At 41.1% G+C, this 16,005-nt stretch overlaps 1 protein-coding gene across 2 annotated transcripts in view; it reads left to right on the plus strand.

Annotated features, from left to right (window-relative positions):
- The window catches only part of Plch1 (phospholipase C eta 1), a 207,416-nt gene extending 200,350 nt beyond the window's left edge, over window positions 1-7,066 (plus strand). The window contains exons 21-23 of one of the 2 annotated variants that reach the window (XM_027391714.2): window positions 83-162; window positions 2,125-2,479; window positions 4,804-7,066. In XM_027391714.2, coding sequence (XP_027247515.1) covers window positions 83-162; window positions 2,125-2,479; window positions 4,804-6,872 — 2,504 coding nt within the window. In that variant the 3' untranslated portion in view covers window positions 6,873-7,066. The remainder of the gene's footprint in view (window positions 1-82; window positions 163-2,124; window positions 2,480-4,803) is intronic. The other variant, XM_027391717.2, reaches the window with a different exon arrangement.
- Window positions 7,067-16,005: the final 8,939 nt, after the last annotated feature.

Genomic DNA, 16,005 nt, shown 5'->3' on the forward strand with positions numbered 1-16,005 from the left:
AAGACATACCCAATTCTCTTGTACTCTCTGGAAGATCAAATTCAAACTTGATGGAAAGAACCAATTCTTTTTGCTTCTGCAGGCTACCGGCATGTCTACTTGGAAGGACTCACAGAAGCCTCCATATTTGTTCACATAACAATCAATGAGATCTTTGGAAAGGTGAGGAGGATCATAGACATAAAACACTAATATAACTTCAAGATAGTTACCGATTTCACTAAAGGAACATACATTTGATGAAGTGTTCTTTTGTGGGTGTCAGCGTGGAGCTCAGCAAGCTCAGGCAGTGTTCCAGCCATGTCCCTGTCCACCTCTGCACAGGTTAAATAGAATGGAGGTTAAATAGAATGGAGATGACTATTATACTTTCAGGCAATCATTTTATGAAAATAATGAAGATGGTTAAGATTTGAATTTTATTGTAATTCTAAAATGACCCCATTTTCTACAGTAGGAAATGTATCTCAGAGGTTTGATGAATGGCCTTTGCTAATCTAGCTATGGTTCCAGCCAGGTCTTGGCAGGGTATGTTCGTGTAGAAAAACTGTAAATTGAAAAAAATCAAAAAAGTGTGAATGGGTTTAAAACTACCCACAGAAGAAACGGAGAGAGGAAAAGAGTGGGGAGAGAGATGGGGGTCCTAGAATGAAAGGGAGAAGACAGAGGGACAGTGAGATGGGGAGAGTGAAACGGGGAGAAAGGGAGACAAAGCATGTTTCTACCGTCACTGTAGAATGGGATGGTGCTTTGGATACCAGCAGGTGGTTATGCCAAGTGCTGGAAACTTGACCCCTATTACTGGTTTTCAGGACCAGAAGTGACTGGGAGGGGATGTGGAATGGCACAGTGCCCAGGATTGCCCCACACTGCTTGTTACCATAGTCTCTGCTGCCTGGAGCTTCTCACAGTGTTCTCTGTGAACTCACTGCCCTTGTGTAAATGTGAGGTAAAAATAGTACCTGCCTCATAAGAAAGTTCATCATTCTTTGAAAGCTGCCAGGCATATCAAGTAAACAAGCATACAATTAATTGGCTTATATCAGTGTCACTGTGGCCACCATCCAACTGGGAACTGAGTTGGGACTGTAGGTTAGGCTTGTATCAGTCAGCAGAAGGGAACACCGGATTTTTATTTCTGAAAATGCTGAAGGTACAAACTTTCAATCTTGAGCTCCTATTTATTCAGCTTGCTGGGCTCTTTCTGTTAGCCTAAGTAGAAACATATAAATGATTTTAAAATGATGCCTGAATTCCAGAAAGCCAGTTCAGTATTTCTAACTTTTATCAGGGTGGTAGGAAGCAATAAGACACACAGCATCTGTTTAAAACTTAGCCCAGAAATAAAATACAAATCAAGTATTTTATATAACTTCTGTTTCATTCCGAAATAAATGACCAGTTTTGAGTCATTTATTATTTTCAATGTATGTTTGGATTGGGATGCTCATACCATAACATTATGGTATTGGGTTGAACAAGGAATGAACAGAAGATGGGAAGTTCTTAGGAGTGGGAGGAAGGGTTTATACAGGTGTGCACACTATTCTTTTATGCTTACTGGCACCACCTACTTGAATGAGCCCAAACTATGTCTTGTTTTGTTCTTGTTTTCTCCCTTGCAGTGGAGCCCTTTAATCCTCAACCCCAGTTATACAATATTACACTTTCTAGGAGCTACAAAGGTAGTTGCTCGGCATGGCCCTGCATTCTCACTGGCATATCCTTTCTAAATGACTGTGGTGGCATGCCTCCTCATGTGTCTCCATCTTCTGCTTACCATTTCGAAACACATATTTGTTGCTTGAAGGCTGCTGAAGTTTTGTCAGTCTGTTACCCATGGAAACTTTTCTACCATTTTACCATCTCTGGGTAGGAAAGTTCTGGAAAGGTTGGCCATGAACTTGAAAGACTGCCTTCCTCACAGAATAAAGTTGATGGGATGTGCATGGTAGTTTATGAACCCACTGTGAGCTGTTTTCTTATTTTGAACATCCTCCAATCAGTGGCTGTAAAATTTCACTTCACGTTCATTCTTCATGGAACTGCCATTTCAGACTCAAGTTCTTCTTAGGATAACATGTGCTTAATTTGTGGTTGGTCCTTTTTTTCTTTTGTCCTCAGAATAGACAGCTCCAAGGTCTGAAGGGACTGTTCAATAAGAATCCCAGGCACAGTTCTTCAGAAAACAACTCCCATTATATTCGCAAGCGATCACTTGGAGATAGAATTCTGCGACGTACAGCCAGTGCTCCAGCCAAAGGCAGGAAAAAAAGCAAAGTGGGTTTCCAAGAAATGGTTGAAATAAAAGATTCTGTCTCTGAGGCCACAAGAGATCAAGACGGTGTCCTTAGGAGGACCACACGGAGTCTGCAAGTACGCCCTGTCTCTATGCCTGTTGACAAGAGTCTGCTGGGGGCTTTGTCACTGCCTATATCTGAAGCAACAAAAGACACAGATGGAAAAGAAAATTCTCTGGGTAAGATGCTTTCAGTTTCTCTAAGCTGCTTTTTGTCCCTTGTTTTCATTGCAACATGGCTACCATTCTGCAATTAAAATATTCTGAAAAATAAACAATTTTTTATGTCAATTCAATGCAAGATTTTATACATTGGGTAAGAGAGTAGACAGCAAGCTATTTCCTCCTGTACCATGGCCTTGAAATAGCATTTCCATATGTGAGAAAGTGGAGGAGCATCGAGGTGATGGCCTCGGGCATGCCGATTTGAGAGGGATGGGAAACCTACAAAATACAAATAGCATATTAGTTTTCTGAGTGGTCTCTTTCTAGATCATGGACAAGGGCTTAGAGAGGTCTCATTTTTTTTTTAATTTTCCCAAGGTGGGACAGACCTATCCTGGTCTTTCTTGGATTGAATTCAGCTGCATCACTTTTCACTATGTAAAACATTTGTTTTTGTGGTTGGAAATGTTTATGGTGAAAGGACACTGTTAAAAGCCAGTCGCTGGCTGCACTTGGAAAACCTTTCCTTTCTTAAAGTGTGGTTGAGGCAGCATTTTCCTCCTATGATCTCACTTCCAGATCTACCCAGTAGCAGGGAAAGAGACACGTCCATGGCTCTTGCTTAGTTGCAGGCTCTGCAAGTGTAGGAATTGGGAACCATCTTTTTCCTTAACTTGGACTCATTCGAGCAACCTGATGACAAGCCATGACCAATTTACAAAGTGACAAAGAACTCTTGAATTTGTGTCTATGACTCCCCTTCCTATTCCAAAACTGTGTCCACTGACTGTTTCTGGAATTATCTCAAGCAAGTAGAATGTAATACCTTGTAAATATTTTGCATTTTAGCAAAATTAGTCTTTTTCCAAGCAATAAATTTCAGTGATTTATTTTCTCACCAATGCTGTTTTGCTTGTATTGGTTCTTATTGTAAGATGTTCTAGGGAGAAAAGAAAAGCCAGTTTTTGAATACTTTATTAGAAGAAAGGGAAGAGGCAAAACTTGACAATTTCCTAGTTTGCAAAGCCCAGTCTACCTAGTACTGGAAAAATGTTCAAAATTTTGGTAAGAATTGTGCCAGAGAAGAGAGGACATATGTGGCATTAAATTTATCTTAAAAACCTATTTCAGCAAAGTAAAACTATGTCCAGTAGAAGTGTGTACTAACTAGTCATCACTACAGAAGATGAGAAGCCAGGATGAGCTGGGAAGCAGCAGCAAGGCAATGCTTTTTTTCCCCTACATTTAAAAAGATATAAGAATTAATCATATGCATTAAACCTACAGCAACTATGGAACGGTACCTAATCACTGTAGTGATCCCAGATAATTGCAGAAAAAATTAAGTAGAGAAAAAGCAGAATCCAAAATTCTAAAAAAAATGTCTCTCTACAAAAGTGGCCTTTTCTGAAAATTGGGGAAGCTTATGTTTTTTTACATGATGATTAAATTTTTAGTGAGAAAATATTTTAGTGAAAAGATTCTTTATCTCCATATCATGACTTCAAAAGACTTAATAGGCAATTAAAGAATCAGATAAAAATAATTGAACATTGAGCATTGCCTTAGCATATATCAAATAGGATGAGCTATCCTGGGTTATGAATTATATGTTTTTACAGTGTTCCTTAATTACCATCTTACTGCCACTTTGGAGGTGAAGTGAGGAAGAATGTAATACACCTTTTTTGTACTGAAACAAAGAATATTATCAACAGAATATCAAATATTAGTAGAGATGTGGAATTGGTGACTGGTTATCTTTTCACTTTAAGCCAATAGATATTAATCATTTTGTGCACATATTGTACCTTTCACAACTGTGTTAGAAATTAATTGGTTAGATTAAATATTTTGCCAAAATGTTTTTAAAAATGCTGTCATCTGTGGTTTATCTGTTGCTAATACATGTATGACTTTGAAAGCTGATAGTGTCTTGTTTGCAGGTGCCATAGTGCGTTGTTTAACAGAGCTGTCTTGTTCTGTTTTTATTGCCATGCTTCTGTGTAGTACAGATCTGAATAGGAAGCAGCGTAAGGTAATCCTCACTGTGAAAGCATAGTAACTCATTGACATTTTCTGGACAATGAAATATTACATCCTCAGCTGATGTAATGGATGTTTAAAAGGAAGCTCAGTGAAGTTCCTATAAAAATATTTTACCATTTATCCATCCCGCAAACACTGTGTTGCAAACTTCTGCTTATCCATAATTATATTCTGTCACAATGTAAAACAGATTTACATTTTCCATTTGTCTGTGTCAAGACAAACATGAGTGTCAGCAGTGCCTACATAAAGTGATATACTTTATCTAAAATGCTGTTTGTTTTATTTAGCAGAGCACAAGGCTGATGGAAGAAAGGGGGAAGCAACTATAAAAGACCCACAGTTTTCAAATTTCAACAAAAAGTTATCCTTCTCCTCCAGTGCCCTCCTCCACAAAGATGCCAACCAACAGGATGGCACTGTTTCATCTGCCAGCATATCAATCCCAGAACAGTATGGAGGACCAGGTTCAATGGGTGGGAGAACCAAGCTAAACCAGGAAAACGACTGTCCCCCCAAATTCCTTTCCCCAAGGCAGTATTTGGCACTTGATCATGCAACAAAGGGACCACAAGATCTCTCTGGGTTGAAAACCAGTGAAAAGGGGCATACTGAGGGCTTAGGAGAAGGGAGAAGCATGTTGTCTGAAAGTGTTCTTTCTCAAAGTGCTCTGGAGATGGAGAACCTGGAAGGCAGCAGGACCAAGGTCCCAGCTGCAACATCCTTTTCTTTATCCGATGTCTCTGCTCTCTGCTCTGACGTCCCTGATTTGCATTCAACAGCTATTCTTCAGGATACCGAAGTTTCCAATCTCATTGATGATGTTACTTTAACAAATGAGAATGAGGCCGGCAGTTCCATTTCAGCAATGATTGGCCAGTTTGAAGAGAGCAACCACGGGGCTAACCTTACTGTGGGTTCTCATCTCCTTTGCATGAATGCGACATCAGGAGGTGCTCTTTTGCCTGTCCCACTGGGCCTACAAACACCCTTCAAGCATGGTTTTTCCCAGGGGAAACCCAAGGCTGCCTTCTCGTGCTCATCTCCAGAGCTGATCAAGTTCTCTAGTGTGGAGACCACCAAACCTGCAAATACCGCAGTTGTTTGTGAAATGGTTGGCTCTCCCATCTCTAAACCCAAGCCAGGTAATGGCCCTTCTGATAAAACCAAGGCAAGGGTCATGGAAGGCAACTTGCCTGCATCCCTGGATGCTTCTCCTGGCCAGTTTCCCAAAAGCCCCACTCATGGGAAGGACCAGAGACAAGTGATGAATGGCCCTGCTCTTTCCACTGAGTTGAACCTGGAAGATGTAATAGCAGACTCTGCTTTCTGTGTAAATTCTGCAGAGAGCAGCCTTGTGGAAATTGATGGAGAATCTGAAAACCTGTCTCTAGCAACCTGTGATGATGGGGGAGAGGGTCTGAATCAACTTGTTTCTCCACTAAAACTAAAGCACAGCCAGGAAACGGTGGAACATATCCAGAGAGGCTTGAGGAATGGCTACTGTAAAGAGGCGCTCCTACCTTCTACCCCTGAAATATTTAACACTCTTCAAGGTGTCAAAAATCAAAGTATCTCTCGTCTAGCCTATCAGGGTGCTGGCTTTGTGTATAACCACTTCTCAAGTTCAGATGCAAAAATGAACCAAATCTGTGTGCCCCAGAAGTCTAGGGTTCCAGATATGCATGCCCCCACACCCACTCAGTCAACACATGCTCCCTTGGTTGCTTTGAAACTGCCAAGTCCTTGCAAATCCAAAAGTCTGGGGGACTTAACATCAGAGGACATTGCCTGCAATTTTGAAAGCAAATACCAATGTATTAGTAGGAGTTTTGTGACAAACGGCGTTAGAGACAAGAATGTGACTATGAAGACAAAGTCATTAGAGCCTTTAGATGCCCTAACTGAACAGCTCCGAAAGCTCGTGTCCTTCGACCAAGAAGACAGCTGTCAAGTGCTGTATTCTAAGCAGGACGTCAATCAGTGTCCCAGGGCGTTAGTCAGAAAGTTGTCGTCAAGAAGTCAGAGCAGAGTACGCAACATTGCCAGTCGTGCCAAGGAGAAGCAAGAAGCTGGCAAGCAAAAAGCTGTGACCCACAGCGCTAGAGGAGGAGTGGTTCTTAGAAGTAAACCATCCGCTCCTGCTGTGGCCGTGAACCGACACTCCACTGGCTCTTACATTGCAAGCTACCTGAGGAACGTGAAAGCTGGTGGCCTGGAGGGCCGAGGCATCCCAGAGGGAGCATGTGCTGCCCTTCGGTATGGCTACGTGGACCAGTTTTGTTCTGACAATTCAGTTCTGCAGACCGAGCCAAGCAGTGATGATAAACCAGAAATTTATTTTCTTTTGAGGCTGTGAATTATATAAAGTTGCATTTTCATTGTTTACATGATATTCTATAGGATGTTAGAATTTTTCCATTGTCAGTGAATATAATATTTGGCTTTGAGATGATTTTCAAATGTATTTTTGGACTTGTATTTTGGTCTCCCCTTGACTTCATGTGTTCTCTCACCTCACTCATTTGTATATAAATTCTGTGGCATTTTCCAGGGACCATTTTTACTCGCTGAGTGTTGGGTTCATTAAGATTACACTTTCCAAAGATAAAGGAATGGATTCTTTATTTGAAGCTACATTCTCCTTCTGAATTGAAAGACCCAGATTCAGTTTTATAATTCATTTAAAAGAAGTGTTCAAAATAGTTAAATTGTCCTTTATGATTTCTTCACCCCCACCCAAAGTGGGAATTCCATGAAGATGGATTGCATCTCTTTATTCCCAAACCCCTTTTAGAATAGGTTGTAAGGAAGAAAGTGATCTTCTGTATATAAGGAAAAAATGGTTTTACATAAATTTTGTTACACATTTTTGCTAATGGCTTTGTATGTAACAAGAATCCAGTTGCCAAGCTGTCTGTCATAATTTTGAAGTATGTTTTGAAGTATCTCCGATATAATAGGTTGCAAATAATGGCTTTCAGAATGAGAGACTTTTAGCCAGGCATGGTGGTTCATACTTTTAATCCCAGCAGAGGCAGTTGGATCTCTGAGTTTGGGGCCAAGCCTGATCTACATGGTAAGGCCCAGGTCAACCACATCTACATAGTAAGACCCTGTCTCCAAAGGAAGGAAGGAAGGAAGGAAAAATGGAAGGAAGGAAGGAAGGAAGGAAGGAAGGAAGGAAGGAAGGAAGGAAGGAAGGAAGGACAGAGACAGACCTTACATTAGACTTAAAACTCAGAGTAGTACAAGCAGAAAATTTCCCCAAAGATTTCAAGAAAAAACAGTTATTTTCTCATAATCCAAGTGAATAGATAATTAAAAGAAACCTTTTCCCTTTAGGGAACCAAGTAACTATATTTTAGTACTGACATATATTATTTTCATTGTGAATCCATTTTTTTATTGCATGTTCAGGTGTCATTTGCTTTTTGTACCATGAATTACAATGATGTTCCTGCTGGACTTCATAAAAATATAATTAAAACAGATTTTTGAACACTTTGTGGTTTTATTTATAAAACAAAAACAAGTAAGACCACAGCTGGAGTATGTGTGTTAACTGTTGGATGAGGGGGGAGGAGTGCTTGGATTTGTCTTCCTTTCTATGTACTTGTAGCAGAATTGAGAATGTTCACTGTCAGGGATGGCTTTACACAGCAGTTTATGTCTCTGGGCATCTTCATTATGTTGAAGAAATACCCATTTTTGTTTTCAACTTTTAGATACATGTATTTTATGTTTATGGGTGTTTTGCTTGTATGTGTGTGCAATGTGTGTCTGGTACTTCAGGGGGGTGAAGAGGGAGGTGGATCCTTTGGAACTGGAATTAGCAAATAATTGTGAGCTGCCCTATGTGGATGCTGGAAACAGAACCTGGGTCCTCTGTAAGAGCAACAAGCGCTCTTAACCACAGAACCATCTCTCCAGCCTCATCATTATACTGAAGAGCGTATTTGTAAGATAACTTAAACAGATCAGATAGAATGATTTGTGTGCATTTGGTATGGATTTGTAAGTTTGAAAATAATTCCTGGCAGCTAGTCCAGTGGTGGTAGTGGTAACTAACCTGGGGAAAGTGAGATGCTCTGTGCTCTGGTGTGTTGGTGTGTGTGTGTGTGTGTGTGTGTGTGTGTGTGTGTACACGCATGCACATGGGTTTGTGGTGTGGGGAGTAGTCAGTCTCTGCTTCCCTCGCTGCCATCTCTTGCTTTTCCCTAATGCTGGGAGTCATTATTTTTTCACAAACACTAGAAATTTGTTGGAGGCAGGTGTATCAAGATGACCCAAACCCCATTTGTATGCCCTTAATGAACTTGAAGTCTTTCTGTCTTGGGGCCTTTGAACCTCTAATGTTCTGTCCTGACACCTTGCCTCATTTGTTATTATTTTTATTTTAGTAGGCCTTGATGTAATTGAGAGTTATTGAAATTAAATTGCTATGAATAGACTTTGGCTGCTTTTTAGGACTTAAAGAATCATTAGTCAAAAAAGAAAAAAAAATCAGAAAAGAAAAATCATGTGTCTTGTCATAATGTGAATGTTTAGAACCAAGGGCTGGGTAATACAGGAGTCCTCATGGCGTCCATGGTTTTTTGTTTTGTTTGCCACACACATGCTATAGTCTTCTACTAACAGACAGAACACAGGAAAAGAAGGGAATCCAGTTTCATAGTAGTCATTTGAGAATTGCATAATAACCAAGAGGAGGAAATAAAACTTCCGTTTTAATAAAAGCATCTGATGTTCAGATCCTACTCATTAAGATTTCACCCGTTCAGCAATTGGATAGATACAACACTGACTCAGTCCCAAGGAAACCACACAAGTGAAGTCTCAATCAAGGTATCTATTAGCAAAGATTTCCAACACCGAATGCGTGGGAAGCTGCTAGTCTCTGCAACTCCTACTTAGGACAAGCCCTGTGGAGGTTCAAAGTATCCTTGCTGCTTTTTTGTTAGAGGCCGCATTGCATGTTCCAAGTCTGAGTAGTGGGGCCACTGTTAAAGTGCTCTTTGTAACTGACAACATCTGCAGAGGACTGAAGCAAAATTGCTCAGCATGAATCTGACCAAGCAACATTTCTGACTTAAAATCCTTTATCTGGTCCTGTCATAAAATAAGGTTCTATAATTTTGCATAGTTTGCTCAATTCTCCTGGAATGATTGAAGCTCCAATGCACTACAGTTTCCACAGTACTATGTTGTCATACTCACACCTATCTTTCCTCCATAAACCATGGACCAGTGACCATGCTCATGGCCTATTCCTAGTTTAGGATCCGGCATGTATGTGCATCTATTAAATGTTAGATAAATTGGTAAATGAAAAGTTTTAGGGAAATGTGAAAGAAAACAGCATGCATGGTACCTGCTTGTTGTACTCTCAGAAGAATGGGACCTGGTTCCAAACATTTTGTGTGGCTATGACCATTGATCTTTCTCCATGTTGGTAACTTTGCCCTGTTTCTATCCATTCCCTTCTTTTGTCCCCTTTTAATTTAGAGGTTACTTGGTGGCTTGCTGTAAAGCAGCTGGCATCGTACAGCACACTGCAGCACAGAGTTTTACATTTGGGACATCTCATGTGCTTGCAGTAGTCCTGTGAAGAGATGATCTTATTCCTAGTCCATAGACTTAGAAAGTGAGTCTCACTCTGCGATTTGCTCAAGGTCCTGGTGGGAAAGGGAGAAGCTAAGCAGGAGTGTTCCATCTCTTACATTAGTTAGTCTGCTTCCCCTATACACATTGCCCTTTCAGAAGACGTTAGTAGACATGTAGTTAACAACCACTCTAGGCAGCTACTTGTTTCCTGGTATGAAGATAAAGATTGTCTTTATGGTTCTACCAGATGGTTGAGGTGATAAGATGGTTGGTGCTGTTTCATGTCTAGATGACTAGCTACCACACATATTAAAGTTAAAGATATAGGGAAACAGGTGAATAGTATGCTCTATGCTTGGATCTGAATAATTATTTTTTTTCTGGTTTGTGTACATGCCATAGTGCCTTTGCAGAAGTTAGAGGACAGCTTTGTGTAATTAGCTTCCTTCTTCCACCTTTATGTGGATTTCAGGGATCAACCGAGGTTTTCAGACTTGCATGACAATCACCTTTACCCTTTGAGCTGCTTGCCAGCCCACAAGTTGCTTCTAAAAGCAAAACTAGCTAAAATCTTAATCTAAAAATCCCCAGCAAATTCTAACCAGCTAAAATTACTGCAAGTTGAGGAAACATTCCCAGGAAAATGAGAATGGGGGTGGAAAGAGGACTAGGCATGGAAGGAAAATACAAGTTACTGAGAAGCCTAAAAGGTCAGCCATTTAGGGTTATAGGATGACTCCAAAGAAATCACATGAAAGATTGCATCTAAGAGCAGCTTGCAGGAGGGAAGGAGGATGGGGGTAGGTGCATGCCACTATGTCCTTCATCCTTTCCCTCCACTTTCAGTGGACCCTATGAGGGATAAACTTGTGTGAGTCTAGCTTGTTCTTTGCAGTCCTTCCAGACATCCACTGCAGAGCTGGAGCCCCTTAGTGCACCGGTCTCCTTATTATCTGGTGCTTCAAATGGGGACAGCTCAGTGATGGCAATGACGGTGGCAGCTGCAGTAATTTAGCCTCAACAGCTGTGGGAACAGTTGACTAGCCAAAAGCCATGCCAACACTTGACTTTGAGAGGGATGAGACAGAAAGAGCTAGAGTGACCCACAGCTGCGTCTTGTTTACAGTATCCCTTTCATTGGACTGATTTTTCTGTCCTAGCTCTTATATGAGGGCAAGAGACTCTTACTACCCCAAAAAAAGAGGTAGACGGCCAGTTCATGCAACATGGTGATCAGTTTCATCCTTTATGATTAGCAAATTGAGCTGGGTGCACTCCTTTAGTCCCAGCACTCGGGAGGCAGAGTTAGGCAGATATCTGTGACTTTGAGGTCAGCCTGGTCTACAGAGTGAGTTCCAGCACAGAGAAACCCTGTCTCAAAAAACAAAACAACTGAAAACCAACAACAACCAAGATTAGTAAACTAAACTATTGAAATATTATCCCCACTGCTGCAGCAGGTCCAAAACCATAGCTGGTGTCTTTCTCTTGTTACCTATTTATTTTCCCATACCTTCACTGAATATGTTCAGTCAGTCCCTCATCCTTGATATATATGAGTTCTACCATACATCCATTTAGGATGCGTCCCATAAGCTTGTATATTAAAGACTAGCCCATGGAACTATTAAGGTTACAAAAAATAAACAAACATTTAGCAACTGGGGCCTGTTAGAAGGCATGATTTCCTCTAACATGCTCCATTTTATTGCTTGACACAGGGTCTCTCACTGAGCCTAGGGCTCACCCATTGGCTAGACTGACTGGCTAGCAAGCCCCAGTGAACCTACTTTTTTCTGTCTTCCAGCCCTGAGATTTAGGTTTAGCACACCTCTGTAGCTGACTTTCTACATACACTCAGGATGAGAATGTAGGTCCTCATACTTGGATAGTAAGCACTTTGCTTGTTCTGCTGAGCCAAACCCTATGATTCTCAGCCATTTCCTATTGATTCTCCACTCATCGTGGGCAACTGTAGTTGCAGAGTCACATGGTTTGCCATAGGTTCTCAGATTTCACTCTATAGGATATGCCCCTGCATGATTAAGACCACTGTCCCCTGAGAGTTTCACTGATGCTACAGTCCTCATAATTATGAGGTGCTACTTATCTACCTACTGCCAGTCCTATCACGTCATTTGAGACTATGTGACATAGTCTGTACTGAATCGAATTAGGAAAATGTCAGTCAATGTAGAAGACTACTAACATACCTGTGAAATATGAAGATGGCTGTGTTCACTGCAATTGTCGTCTTCCAGGTAGCAGGAAAATAAACAAGTCCTGGACAGCACAGCAGTGAGGGATACTGCGTGCCTTGTAAAAGTAAAGACGGATTGCTTTTTGTGTTCTCAACTGCTAAGAGCCAGGAAAAAGGGATTTGGCAAAATAATAGCCACAAACTAAGTGCCAGATGTTAGGCTGGTTTGCTGCAATAAAACTCTAATCTGGCCCAGAAGTAATAATTGGAGTACTCCGGTTAAATTGACAGTAGTTCACAGTTATCTACCCTAAGAAGTATGATGAATGACATAGGAGACATAGAAATTGCCATCCTTGAATCCTTTTGAGCTTCTCTTGGTACTAAATTCTGCAGCTTTTCCTAGGAAAGTATAGAGCTTCTGGTTTACTGCCTTGGCCTGGAGGGAGAGTGCATTACATTTGAAAAGACTAACAGTAAGTAGTCTTTTATACCCTACTATCATTTAATTCATATGTCAGGAAACCAAGAGCCAACTTGAAGTTTATCTGTCCTATTATGTATGGAAAACTAGATGTGAAAAATAATCACAGGGTAGGCCCTTAGGTACACTGGATTCATCGTGAGACAGACTTTAGCCTAAACCTCTTTGATGCGTTGGGATCTGTTAGAGATAATTTCTTTTTTCTTTTCATTTTTCTTTTTTTTTAAAAAGATTATTTTTTATTTAAATTAAAAACAATCTTATTTTACATACCAATCCCAGTTCCCTCTCCTGCCTGTTCTCCCATGCCTCCTACCAAACCCCCCTCCCATCTCACTCCCCATTCCCTCAGGGAATGTGAGGCCTCCCATTAGGGATCATTGAAGTTTGTCACATCATCTGGGGCAGGGCCTAGACCCTCCCCGGTGTTTCTATGCTGAGAGAATAACCCTCCATAGGGAATGGTCTCCCAAAGCCCATTCATGCACTAGGGATACATATTGATTCCACTGCCTGAGGCACCATAGACTGTCCATTGACACCCATGTTTAGGGGGCCTGGTTTGGTCTTCTGCAGGTTCTCCAGCTATCAGTCTGGGGGTTGTGAGCTCCCATTTGCTCAGGTCAGATGTTTCTGTGTGTTTCTCCAGCATGGTCTTTACCCCTTTGCTAATCACTCCTCCCCCTCTGAAACTGGATTCCAGGAGTTTGACTCAGTGCTTAGCTGTGGGTGTCTGCTTCTGCTTCCATCAGCTACTGGGTGAAGGCTCTATGATGGCATTTAAGGTAGTTATCAATCTCACTATAGGGGAAGGGCATTTAAGATAGCCTCTCCACTATTGCTTAGATTCTTAGTTGGGGTCATCCTTGTGGATCACTGGAGATTTCCCTAGTGCCAGATTTCTCATTAAGCCCATAATGGCTCCCTCTATTAAGGTATCTCCTTGCTATCCTTTTTTCTTCCCTGAACTCAGCCTCCCCGATCCTTCATATTCTTCTCCCCCTCCTCTTTCTCCTACCTTCTTCCCCCTCCCACTGTGCTCCCAATTTACTAAGGAGGTCTTGTTCCTTTCCCCTTCTCTGGCGTGGGGGAGAGGCGTTCATGTATGTCTCTCTTAGGGTCCTCCTTGTTTTCTAGCTTCTCTGGAAGTGTGGGTTGTAAGGATTGGTTATCCTTTGCTCTGTGTCTAATATCCACTTACAAAAGAGTACACACCGTGTTTTTCTTTCTGTGTCTGGGTTACCACACTCAGGGTGGTTTTAGTTCCATCCATTTGCCTGTAAATTTCAAGATTCCATTGTTTCTTCCTGCCCACATTCTCATGGCAGGAATAAGTTGCAGGTACATAGTCTTGCTCACTCCATGTGGTAATTTGAATGAGAAAGACCCCTATAGCCTAATATATTTGAATGCTTGGTTACCCAGGAGTGGAACTATTTGAAAGGACTAGAAGCTGTGGCCTTGTTAGAGAAATTATGTCATTAGGGATGGGCTTTGACGTTTCAAGAGCCTAGTGTCTCTTTCTTCCTGCAGATCTAGACATAGAACTCTCAGCTGCTTCTCCAGCACCAAGTCTGTTTGCATGCTGCCATGCTCCCTGCCATGATGACAATGGACTAAACTTCTGAAACTATACGCAAGCATCAATTAAATTCTTTTTTATAAGAATTACCATGGTCATGGCAAAACTACAATGACTAACATACTTGTTAAGCAACTTCTCCAGTTTCCAGTGTTTTCACTCTTATCTGCTTCTTGTTTAGGGCTTCAGGTCCCATTTGTCATCATGTTACATCAAATGTCATTGTTTGTCCATCTATCTCTCCATCAAAGCTAGGGAAACAAAAGATATCTTATGTGTTTCAAACAGAATTGGAGAAAGCCTCTGTTAAAGTAGAGACTATTTTATGAGCTTAATAAGAGGAAATAAAGGCTCTTCAATTGACAACACCTTGTCTCAGGATTAATTCACTTCTCTGGCTGCTGTAGGCTCTCTAGTTATCCCTAGTCAACTTCCATTTGCAAGTTCTATTCCCAGAATAAAAATGTCCAACATTTCCATCGTGTTGTTTTTCTTGTCCAGTTGAAATCAATGAGTTCTGAATGCTGGTGTCTATATTTTTTTAACACAGACTGTATGAACTAGATATGTTTTAAATTATCTAAACCGACACTTGGAGCATTTGTCTGCAGCCTCATTGTCCATAGTCTCTTTCCCTAGTGGCCAATCTGGAGCAGAGAATCCAATTCTACCTGACAATCATTTCCCAAGCATTCTGCATGGAGTCCCTCCTGAGGATAGAGCAGTGTCTGGGTGGCAGGGATAGCTCTGCAGTGTCAAGAGCCTTGGTTTGGGGAGGCTCATTCAGCTTTGGTGACATGACAAGGGGTGTGGGTTTTCCTCATCTCCTCTCTATACCCAATTCCTCCCCAGGGGCCTTGACTTGCCTAGCATTCTCCTTCTTCATGCCAGGTACATTCTATTGTTAGGCACTACATTTACTAAGACATGAAAGTACTATAAATTAGAAGCATCATCTCCCAGGAGAAGGGGGAACTCCTTGTTTGTTTAGTCATCTTTTCTTACACATTCAAGGCAGAGTAACATCGTGGTTAAATGTTCTCCCCCACCCGAGCAACAAATTGCTTATATTCAACTTGAGTTTTGCTGCTTGCATTTCCCACAATAGCATAACTACCTCATTTGTGGAGAGTGCCACACAGATTCACACGGAAAATTCTTAATGGTGGTTTTCGTATACTGATTGCTCAAATTCTTTTCTCAGACACCATTATCATTACTATTATTTTATGGTACTCTGAATCTCCTTTGCACTTGGCTACTCTTTAACCAGTCATTAGTTTCTTTCTGATTTTCAAGGAACAGTCTTGCTGGGTTGCCCAGGTTGGCCATGAATGCCTGGGCTCAAGTGATGCCCTAGTTCTAGCCTCTTGAGTAGTTGGAATATGTGTGTATGCCTTTCTTGTTGGATCATGATTTTATTTTTTCTATAGGCTTTTCTGATTTTTGTATGATTCCCTGTAACTTTCCTTTCTTATCTGTAGGAGGAGAAATAATTTCCTACCTATATGTTATAGGTAGATAATTCTTATTAGAAGAAAGAGTATCTATTTCCATCAAATGTGTAGTTATACTTTATTGCTAGAACTTAACAGAGAAAGGATATCACTCATTTGTGT

This window comes from Cricetulus griseus, assembly GCF_003668045.3.
Source record: "Cricetulus griseus strain 17A/GY chromosome 1 unlocalized genomic scaffold, alternate assembly CriGri-PICRH-1.0 chr1_0, whole genome shotgun sequence".
NCBI lineage: Eukaryota > Metazoa > Chordata > Mammalia > Rodentia > Cricetidae > Cricetulus > Cricetulus griseus.